At 38.3% G+C, this 10872-nt stretch overlaps 1 protein-coding gene across 1 annotated transcript in view; it reads left to right on the forward strand.

Annotated features, from left to right (window-relative positions):
• SLC37A1 (solute carrier family 37 (glucose-6-phosphate transporter), member 1) overlaps window positions 1-10872 on the forward strand; it is a 34269-nt gene that overhangs the window by 7494 nt on the left and 15903 nt on the right. The window contains exons 6-9 of the mRNA XM_009327991.1: window positions 56-132; window positions 1973-2139; window positions 2893-2930; window positions 8706-8789. Of these exons, the coding sequence (XP_009326266.1) occupies window positions 56-132; window positions 1973-2139; window positions 2893-2930; window positions 8706-8789 (366 nt within the window). The remainder of the gene's footprint in view (window positions 1-55; window positions 133-1972; window positions 2140-2892; window positions 2931-8705; window positions 8790-10872) is intronic.

Consider the following 10872-nt stretch of genomic DNA (forward strand, 5'->3'; position numbering starts at 1 on the left):
GAACCTGACTTATTATAGAGTATGTTTATTTATTATTATTTTTATATACTTTCAGATAGCTAATGGGTTGGTGCAAACTACTGGCTGGCCGAGTGTCGTTACATGTATTGGCAACTGGTTTGGAAAAGGAAGGTAAATAATATGTAATCCAAAGTTTTGGAAATACAAATCGACACATTCTGTGCTGTAATATTATAGTCAATTTAAATATCTTTCTTTTGCTTCAGTGTTTTTTTGGGATGAAACAAGCAGTTAGGTAGATCTTTGAGAGGAGTTTCCTTTACTATGCTGATTAGTTTATATATTGGTTTGAAATATTCTCTCTCATGTCAAAACTGTGTTCTGTGGTAGCTCTTTAGTCTGATGTTTAATTTTTCAGGTGAAATATTTCAGAATTGAATTAAGAATAATTCTTGCAAATATTAACAGTGTAAAACCACTTCTAACAAAGGCTGTTATGGCATTTTAATGTGGAATTTCCTGTGTTTTCATTTGTGTTTCAAAGCAGTTGTCAGGGTGTAACTCTAAAAGTATCTTTTTGTCTAATGTCTTTTTTTCTAACACACTTACAGAAACTTGAAAATTTAATTAAAAAAAGAAAATATATATGGCAACTGATTTAACCTTTCTTTTTGTCACTTTCTTTAAATAATCTCTTTTTTTTTTTTTCCCTTTAATCCTGCATGGAGATCACTCATTTATTTTGTCATACTGTACAGGAGTTTTCCATACATTTTGCAAGAGCTGCATGCTAAATCCATTGGCTCTGGTAATGGTTGATGCATGTAGCGTATAGTAATGCTACTGCAGTGCCATCCATTGTAGATACATACCATTGAATGATCATTATTGTCACAGTTCAAGAGAAGGGCATATGAAAATTAAGTATATGCTTTCTGTATAAAGTCACAGGATAGTTAAGAAGATCTAGGCTCAACTAGTTTTCCATAGTCCCTGCAGCCTTTTGGTGAATGTTACAAAATGCAGAGAATGATAACCATCATACAATACTGAACACAACTGGCGAGTCTGTGCAAAACAAATACATCTATTCAGATTTTTTTCGTGTGCAAAAGCAACAGCCTTTACTTTTAGGAGGCTGCATAGTGGACTGGTGGATAGGGCTGTGGTTTGAATGTCAGTGATCTGGTTCTTGTTTTCATTTTGTTACAAATTCTGTGAAACATGAGCAGACCTTTTAAGATTTGTCTTCAGCCAAAGGAAACCATTTTAGTTCAGTTCAAATTAGGTTGCACCAGGTAAACTCCTGCTGAGGGCAAGGCAGTTTTCCCATGACTTACGAGGAAAAAAAAAACCCTTCTAACTGTCATGACTTCAGTAGGATTTTTTGTGGTTTACATTAGCTCAGCTGGAGCTATTCTACAGCAGCTCTAGTCTGGGATTTCCAGGCAGACAGCAGTTTGATGTGCCTGTTAGCCAAGCTTGCGCAGGTGTTACCTTCTGCTAGTGCCTATCAAGTCCAGAATGTGGTCAGAAAATACTGAATTTGCTCTACCTATCCTGTACAGATTGTTTTCTTCTGCGTGGTAAGTCTAACATATCCTGAAAGCATCAGATTATCGGTGCTATGTGTTTGCAGGAGGACTTTCATTCCCAGAAGCATTGGACTTAGTGTGCACATGCTATGCAACATCTGCATACCTGTTTTTATCGAAGAAACTCTATCCAGAAATATGCAAGCCCTAGTGGTGCCTTTAAATGCCATTAAGTGCAGGATGAGTTCTGCCATGCACAGAGAAGTATTTAGAACACTTCTATTAATATTTAGGTGCCTTGACATTGCCAGATGAAAGACTAACATAATGAAGTGGTCAGTTAAAGAACAATAAGATTGCAAATATTTCACTAACACCACAGATGAACAGTCATTTTTGATACACTTTTCTCAAGATAGCAGTGCTTATTGTTGGAATAATAAGAAATGTTTGTGGGTTGTTTTTTTTAAATGCAGGAGAGGTTTGATCATGGGAATCTGGAATTCACACACTTCAGTGGGAAATATCTTGGGATCCTTAATTGCTGCTTATTGGGTGTCTACGTGCTGGGGTCTCTCCTTCGTGATGCCTGGTGTTATCATTGCTGTGATGGGGATTGTTTGTTTCCTGTTTCTTATTGAACGTAAGTGCTTTAATGGGATAGAACCATGGAAGGCTCATTATGGGTGAAGAACACCAGCTGTTTAAGCTAAATGACCCAGTGCAAAGTATATTCCTTAAGCTATGCCAATACTTAAAGAACTTCTTCCTAGAACACTAGGTGAAGAAGAACCTGTGTAAATCTAAAGAGTTTATACGCTCAGACTCTGGCATACCTGGGAGAGTAACACTTCAGAATTCAGTCCACTGCCCTGTCATTACTTCCCCGTCTTTATAAATTGTTCAAGTGTATCTTAGCAGAATGTCCCGCCTGGCTGCAATGTATATTCTGCGCTACCGTTCAACCCATGCCATCCATATTCTGTGCTATGAAATACAGAAATCAGCTGATAGAGCAAGTTTTGACACTTTAAATTAGAAATTAAAAAGGAATGCCCCGTCTTGTCCCTATGTAGACTCAGAGATACTAGTATGAATGCTTATTTCACTGTATCTGTCCTATCTCGGGAAGTAAAAAGTTCTGCCGATATAACTAGAATGCTGTAATGAGCTGGACTGCCAGAATAGCACTTAATGTGGTCATAGGATGGGAAGGGTACCATGGAGCACCCTTTTCTTTTTCTCTAAAGCTACAGTTACACATTTCTACCAGGACTACTTCTGTGTTATCTGTACTGTTGGTTTATTGTCGGTAAATTACACTACTGGTAAGTGTTTTAAGAGATACTAATTATGCTTGTTTTCACTATTAACTATGCGTGGTATTGTATTTCAGATCCTAAAGATATAAGTTGCTCCTGCACACCATCCAGTGTAAGTGAATGCTTTTTCTATTTTAATTTTTCCTCCTAATACACATGTTTATTATGATAGTTCTGGAAATCAGATAATCTGCGTGGCCCTTTCGTGCCAGGCTGTTATAACTGACCCTATACTTGAGGGAATGATTGGTCTTCTGTGCTTCACTGGTAAACCAGTAGCTTACTTTCTATCAAAGCAATATGAATCAAGACGTGAATGAGTTTGTTTTAATCAAAGTTTTGGAATAGATGATCTTAGTACAGTAAACCAAGTAAAAATTGTTTGGTTTTTTTTTTGGGGGGGGGTTGAGTTTTCTTACTTTCCTCCAGTCTTCCTGGGCATCTTCAGAGCATTTTGACCTATCTCCTGCTGTTGCCTGCCTTGTTTAGGTATGGCATAATGGGATAGCTGCCAACCATATCCTGTGAAGGGTCTCACTGTTGAGAACCCCATTACAGAAAGAGCAAATAGCCCTTTTGCTGGCATAGTGTCAATGAACCATGCATCTGTGGGCTTGGGGATGGAAGGTGGGATCTTCCCTTGGATAGAGGTAAGGACAGTAGCAGCACATGGCTAGGGAAAAGAGGAAGCAAGGGGTGAGCTGAGGTGAAGAGGTTGGAGCAAACAGTGAGTTTAGTCATGATATAACATGGCCTTTATTTAACCAAAACTGACATTAATGAAGAGCTGTGAAAAGGAGAGAGAAATAATCTGTGCTTAGTGGTATGGGTCACATGACAAATCAATGCTTTAGTTTTTGTGGTGTCACAGAGTAATTTAGGTTGGAAGGGATGGGACCTCTGGACGTTGTATGGTCCTACCCTCTGCTTGTAGTAGGTCTAAATTTGACATAGGATCAAATTGCTTAGGGCTTGCCTGTCAAATTTTGAAATCCTCAAGGATGGAGATGCTGTTTATACATAGATGATGGGATTTTTTTAAATATACAGTGAGATTTTAGAACGCATTGATTACATGTTTTACTGGCATCAAGGCAGTGGATCTTGCTATTGTATGAGAGCTTATACTTCAAGGGCTTCAATTTTGGCAAGGTAGTGAACTTCACTAAGCTGTAAATATACTCACACACACACACAAACTGTGGAATGCATACTGCCTGGATCACAAGGGTAAATGCGACTCTCTTGACACAAGAGTTTGAAAATCCAGCATCAGAGATTGACCACTTAAGGCATTTTGAAGCAGGATTGAAGTGTATGTGTGCAAATGTCTAAGCTTTCTTTGGGTTGCTGAACATTACGTGTATACTTCCTTGTGCCATTGTGGCAGCAAAACTCATAACTTTTTTGTTGTTGCTAAAAGGAAAGCTTTCTCTTTAAGTATTAGTATAAGGTTGCTCAAACACTATTTTAAATGTAGGTTGGAAGTGATTAAGCTCTGCTACCAAGATGTTTGCTCAACGCTTTTGAAACAAAAGTTCGTAAGACGTTTTATGTACTCAAAATTAAGTAATGTAGAAAGCCGTGTCAATGGCGAAAAGATGTGCCTTAGAAAGCTTTAGCTACTATGTGAGAAGATGATTCCTTTCTTGCCTCATGTAGCAGTGACCCAAGAGGAGGGAGGCAATCCAAACAGAACAAGAGAAAAATAAAAAGCAAGGAAAGGGAACAAAAAAGAGAGCATTAGGAAGAGCAGCTGTGTATAACTTCTCGTAACAGAATGTCATTTGTAGCCCAGTTTCGTTTAGGAGTGTGTTTGCAGGTTCATCTCTATTTCATGTTGCATAAGACTCTGGTATGCGTTTGTCTCTACTGTAACCAAAACCTAGAGCAGCGTGTTACTCCAGGCTGTTTGTCTTTTGGCTCCCAGGGACCTGTGGGCAATCAGGTCTGCCACATTTTCAGCTAGTTCTTCGGAAGAATAGTAGGGGGAGATTGGCAAAGAAGGTCTTAAGGTTTCCCGTGTGTGAGGGCAAATCAGGGCTGTTGGGGAAAGTGTCAGAGGGAAGGTCCCAAGGGAATCCCACATTTGTTTTCCAATGCTAGGGGATTGTACACGGAGATTGTCTGCACATGTAGGTGCATGTGAACTATACCTTTCAGTTGCAAGTCTCGCAGGTAGATTGTACAGGGATGATTGCTGTTTTTTTACCACCCCCCCCAATAGTTTCAGATAGATGGCTTTTTACATTTTTAAATGCTCTCTTCTTGAATAGTAACTGAAGGCAACTTTTCTAGTCTGTGTTATCTCTTCTTTACCAGTTAATGGGTTTTTTCTCCTCATATGAAGTAGTCCTGATAAAGCTTCTGAATACTTTTAATGGTCTGGAAATCCTATTCTTAGTTTGTTACTGTGAGATAAGGTGTGGTCACAATATGCTCTGTATTTTTCATTTAATTCTCTTTCATTTCTTAAAGGTAACTTCTGTCAAGTATGAGAATATTTTAAGTGACTCTTAGAGACTCCTCACAGGAGGCATTTTTTTCCTTAGCTTTTATGTAGTTCAGAAATGCTCCCATGAACGTTTCAGCTGCTGTTTATAATACCTAGAGCATAATGTTTACAGAATTTGCTGTTAAGCTTTATGGATGTAAATGTTTGTTATTTGTTTCAAATACACTTTTACTGGAAAGCATAACTAAAGAGTTCTGCATAGTATGTTGCTTGTATGTCTCGAGGAGCTGGCATGGAAAAATTTGACATTCAATTTCTACTTGCCGTGTTATTTTTAACAAAAATTTAGTATTTTAGGAGCTTTTTTCCCCTTCCATTCACTACCCTTTCTCCCAGTCCCAGAAAAGGGCTAGCATTTGATCTAATCTTCTCTAGGACACCAGCAAGATCACTGCTCCAGGCGCAGTCTCATTTTGTAGGGATGCATTTGACCTTGTTTCCTTGGAAACCTTGCTCTCCAGAGGAAAAGGCATCACTTCTTCCTGCCCTATTCCATATATTCATAGCTGCAAATCTTGTAGGAGTTCTATAAAAGTGCTTCCCCACCTGCCTTGGACCCTTCTTAGATTAAGATTCGCCATTGTCTTGGGAAGCTGTATGCCATCTGAATTGCTCAGATACCTCTCTTCAGACCTGTGTGGTCTGCAAAGTACAATGGATTCTAAATCCTTAATGAATAGGGCTCACACCTTCCGTTTGCTGTGGGGAGGGTGGTTTTAGAAGTTAAGGAAATTGATAAGAATAGAAGTTCAAGAAGATCTCCTACAAATGCAAATGTGCTAATGACAGTGTCTGACTGTAAATAAAAACTGATTTCTAATTGAGGGAAGGTTCATGTCGTAAAATAGACTGTGTTACTACTGGGAACAAAAACTTCCAGCCGTCTTGTACAAGGGGTAGAATTTGCTGGCAGGCATAGAATGCTAGCTCTCCTTTTTTGCTCAGTCATTTCAATGACAACCTGAACAACCTGTGTGCTTCTACAAATAGTTATAAATGTTTTTTCGAAGACACTAAAGAAACATACGCACTTGCTTTGCTCATAAGGCTGTAGTAGGTCACTTTGGACAGATGTCTTGGCTAGGTGCAGGCAGCTCTGCCAGCTGGTGCCAAAAGCTGAACCTCATTGTGGAAGAATGAGGCCAGTTAAATTTAAGCACAACTAAAATAAATGCTGAACATGAGGGAAGGACTTCGGGTAGATTTATATTAAGATTTATAGATCAGATTCATCTCTGTGTGATATCACTATCTTGGATGAATTTGGTCTACTGTTTATTTGCAGCATGATTGTGAGCCCAATATTTCTACAGAGTTTGTAGTTGTGAGTAATCTGATTTCATTGAGTTGTCCAGAAGCACAGACGGAGAGCCAGGCACAGAGCCTTGAATGCGTGGTTCTTATTCTTTATTCACCAATTTCTTTGGCTGTGCTTCATTTGCCTGTATTCACCTTGGCTCTGATTTACGAATCTGAAATTTGTTTCAAAACAAATATTTGAGTACAATAAAGTGCTTTTAAATGCTAGCATTGGAGGCTTAATCTATGACTTTCCAAAAGGCTATACCTATGACAAATGCAAGCGAGAAGTCAGTGTGCTTTATTAAGCATTGGTGCACTTTCATAATGAAAGTTAAAGAGTAGATTTAACGGCATTTGTGAAATGTGATGATTTAGAACTGTTTTTATTGCTTCTCATCTTTTCTCCCTGTACCTTTTTTTTTTTTTTAAATAAGTAAACATGTTAGTTGCAGCGTGTTCATACAGACCTGTCTTTATGTTCTAGGAACTTTCTTTAACCTGACTTTGCATTTCCAGGAAACTTAGCTCTCTTAAACTCCTGTGGCAAAGTGCTTGTGCATTTAAAAGATACCAGGCTGCAATTTTTATCTTCTGAAAAGGAGAAAGAGGTCTAAGTATTAAATGTGCAGCCTCTCAGTCTAGTCCTTTTCCCCAGACATTTCCTCCTTACCACAGTAAATCTTATTTTTGACAGTCAAATGAAAAAGTCTTTCACTTTTTATCTGCTGAGCTGCTGAATAAAGATGTGATGACTTGTCTCTAGATAATGGATTTTCTTCCCCACAGATTATTGTAAATCACTTTTCTGACAAGAGCCTAATTTTCTGTAAGATAAAATTGAAAAATATGTTTTATCAGACCCTGGGGGTTTGAGTGTTGTTTGTTTATTTTGGGGAATGCGTGCTCAAGACTGCTTGTGCCTCAGCTCACAAGCAGTGAGTGTCTTCTGCTCAGAACAGCAGAAATACTTTAGTTTATCTTCAGAAGCTTTTTGCCTTTTTAGAAGGATTTGGTTGATGGATGGCAGTTTGTCTAAAGAATACTGCAATACATATCCTTGTATTTTTGTTGGGGAAGAATTACCTAGTGATTCATCTTGAATTAAAATGTTCAGTGAGGATGGGCATTCTTTTTTTTTATTTGCGGGGTGGGTTTTGGGGGGTTTATTTGGGGCAGGGTTTGGGTTTTTTGTTTTATTTTGTTTTTTTAATGTGACAGCCAGAGTGTGATTAGGCACTTAAACAAACATCTCATCCCTGAGGAATGCACAGTGCCTCTTGTGGTCTTAGCAATAGGTTGTCCCTACCTGACTGCAAACCTACTTTGAAGCTGTATATTTAATTTGGCGGACAAACCTTAATGTCCCTGGCAAATCTCTTTAGACCAAGTATCTCAGAATGATGTTTTCCGGTGAATGCAATTTTGGTGTGAGCTGATACACTAATGTACTTGTTAATAAGTAAGTATAAAAAGCAGGTCCATCTGGTGCCTAAAATATAGCTTGTTGCCTCGATTTCGGTACTGAGCATGCTGGAGGTGCTCAGACTCTTCATTAACCCTCATCCCCACAAGAGCACAGTCCATTTCTGGGTTAGAAGAATATAGTGAGCATAAGCTAAAGGGATGAACTTTTATCGTAAAGGGGTAGGGAAGAGAAGAATCAAGGTTTTCCTGAAACAAATCAACTTCTGTAATTGCTACTAGGATCATCTGCTTATGAGAAAAAACTAAGTTTGCAATGTCAATGAAAGTTCGGTAGAGGAAAAAGCAGCTAAAGATGGTAAGAATGGCATGACTGTGCTCTGAATTCAGTATGCTCTTTCTGTATAAAAACAGTATGAAGTTAGCCTTCAAATAAATTTGTGGTTGCATTTTACGTACATTGCCGTAGGTGTGCATAAGAACTTTAAAAACCAAAAATACACAGTCATTAAATTAAAGATGCTTCATTTGGGGTTATGTTTATGTTACAATGCACAAAGACTTTTGTTGCAGAGAAATTATTAACACTAATGTAGTCCTTTAAAAAACAAGCAACAAAAGTATGGGGTTTTGTTTTGTTTTTTTCAGAGTTCTAAAACCTTCCTGAATGGTGCATCTCGATTCAAAGTCCAGATGCCGACCTTAAATGCTAAGGAAACCAGCAAACCTCAGGTAAAATATAACGTATTGTTGTAAAATAGTATAGAAGACTTCCTAATGCTCACATGGAATGTTTACAGTAGATTTCATATTGGTAAAGATTGCTCTTCCTTTTATTATGCTGAAATCTACTTCCATCTTCATACAAAAATTTAACTTCAGATGAGGGAACTAAGCATTATCTAACATAAATACTGCAAACCGAGCTGAATAAGATACCATGCTTTCTCAGTTGGTCTTGTGATTTTCATACAATTCCAGCAAAAGTAATGCACTGCAAAATATTTTAAAGATAGCCCATTTGAAATCTTTAAACTACTTGTATCGTGTTTGTCCCCTCCTTGCAGTCTCACTTCTCTTCCTTTTTAATGTAATAGATGTACTTAGGAGATTATACAGTTTAGACAGTTCTAAATATGAGCAATTATTCACAGAAATCCTGCTTAAAATTGTACTGTAAGTGCTGGTAATTCTCACTGGAAACTGAATTCTGGATTTGCCCATTTGTGGGCAAAAAGACGTTTTATCTTGTGATGGACATTAACTGAAAATCTCCATTTGAAATTTTGTATTTGTATTCAGTACACTTGGCACATCATATCCTGAGAGGATAACTTTTTTTTAAAACTTCTTTTAGACTTTTACAGGAAAACAGAAACTTCCTGTTCTTTTTATCCTTTGCCCCTACAATAATAATCGGCATTCACAGGGTATAATAATCAGTGTGGATGAAAAGGCTTTGACATTTTTGTTAAGGATACACTGCACTCATAATTTTTTATCAGTCCAGCTTAAATCCCCTCTGTACTGAGTTTATTCATGTTCATTTTGAGCTGCCCAAGAACAGTCTCCGGCCTGGAAACCATTTGTCAATATTATTTCACAACCAGCTAGAAGATAAAGGGAGAAGGTGTAAAAATATCAGTAGGTGTCTTTGGACAAGTCATGAAGACAATTAAAATATAGTCAGCAAATTAGTAGACAAATATTTCTCTTCTAACTCTGCTAGTAACTAATTGGCACTCTTGCTGTCAGCCTGCGCAGGGAGTCTGCACAGCAAGTGGGCAAGGAAGACGTAGCCCCTCTCACACTGACTGGTGCTCCCTTGTGAGCAGGACAGAGAGACAATGCGGACAACAAAGCACGAGGGCACCTGCTGGCAATCCTGTCAATATTCCTTTTTTTCTTTTGTTCTCCACCCCACCAGCTGGGTTCTACGTTTGTAGTGTGGAATCCTAACAAGGCTTTAAGAAGGAATTAATAAAAAAATAAAAATCCTTGTCACTGTTTGGGACCCCCCCTGATTTTCTGCCAGTGACAAAAGATAATCTTTTTCCCGTCAAAGTGGAGTTGAACATCTTTCCTTTTTACAGTGGTTGTATGCTGAGCTGATTATCGCAGTCAGCTTTTGTGCCTGTACAAACAACAGATGTTTTGCATTTATGAGCTCGTCTCCTCCAAGCACGCCGGAATGGCAGCTTTTACTGATTTTTCATTGACCTCCACAATTACTGTAAAAAGAAAGCAAATATTCAGGATGTGCAATGATTGAAAGCAGAATGTGTTTTTGGCTGCGTGACCTGAATACCTCCATGTGTTCATTACTGCTTATATCAGGTTGGCCTCTTAAAAATTACACAAAATCAAGGGATAATGAATCCTTCCCCAGAGATCAAGTCTGCCATATGCCTAATCATACTCTATGACAAGCTGGCAAGGCTGAACAATGTTATCTCTGCCAAACACAAACTGCTGGTTTTATTTATCATTTAGCTATGTGCAGTATAAAAATCCCATATTGTCGATAAAAGTTTCCAGCAACAGTTGCTAAATAAGTTATTTGGACTTTGGTCACTTCCACGTCAATATTTAACCCTCTCTTCTTAAATAAGGTTGGAGCTACCTGTCTGAGAAGTGAGCAGCGTTACCTCAGACGATCCTGGTTAGGGTTGTGCACATTGTGCAAGAGATATTCGTTTAAGACACTATCTAGACATGTCTTCCATTGAATCCAGTGGGGAGCTTCACTGCTTAAGCCCTTTTTTTTCCTCTCTTTGTCCCTCCTTTTTTTTTTTTTTTTTGGCCCCTTTTTTTT

Source organism: Pygoscelis adeliae, unplaced genomic scaffold, assembly GCF_000699105.1.
Source record: "Pygoscelis adeliae isolate BGI_AS28 unplaced genomic scaffold, ASM69910v1 Scaffold154, whole genome shotgun sequence".
Classification (NCBI taxonomy): domain Eukaryota; kingdom Metazoa; phylum Chordata; class Aves; order Sphenisciformes; family Spheniscidae; genus Pygoscelis; species Pygoscelis adeliae.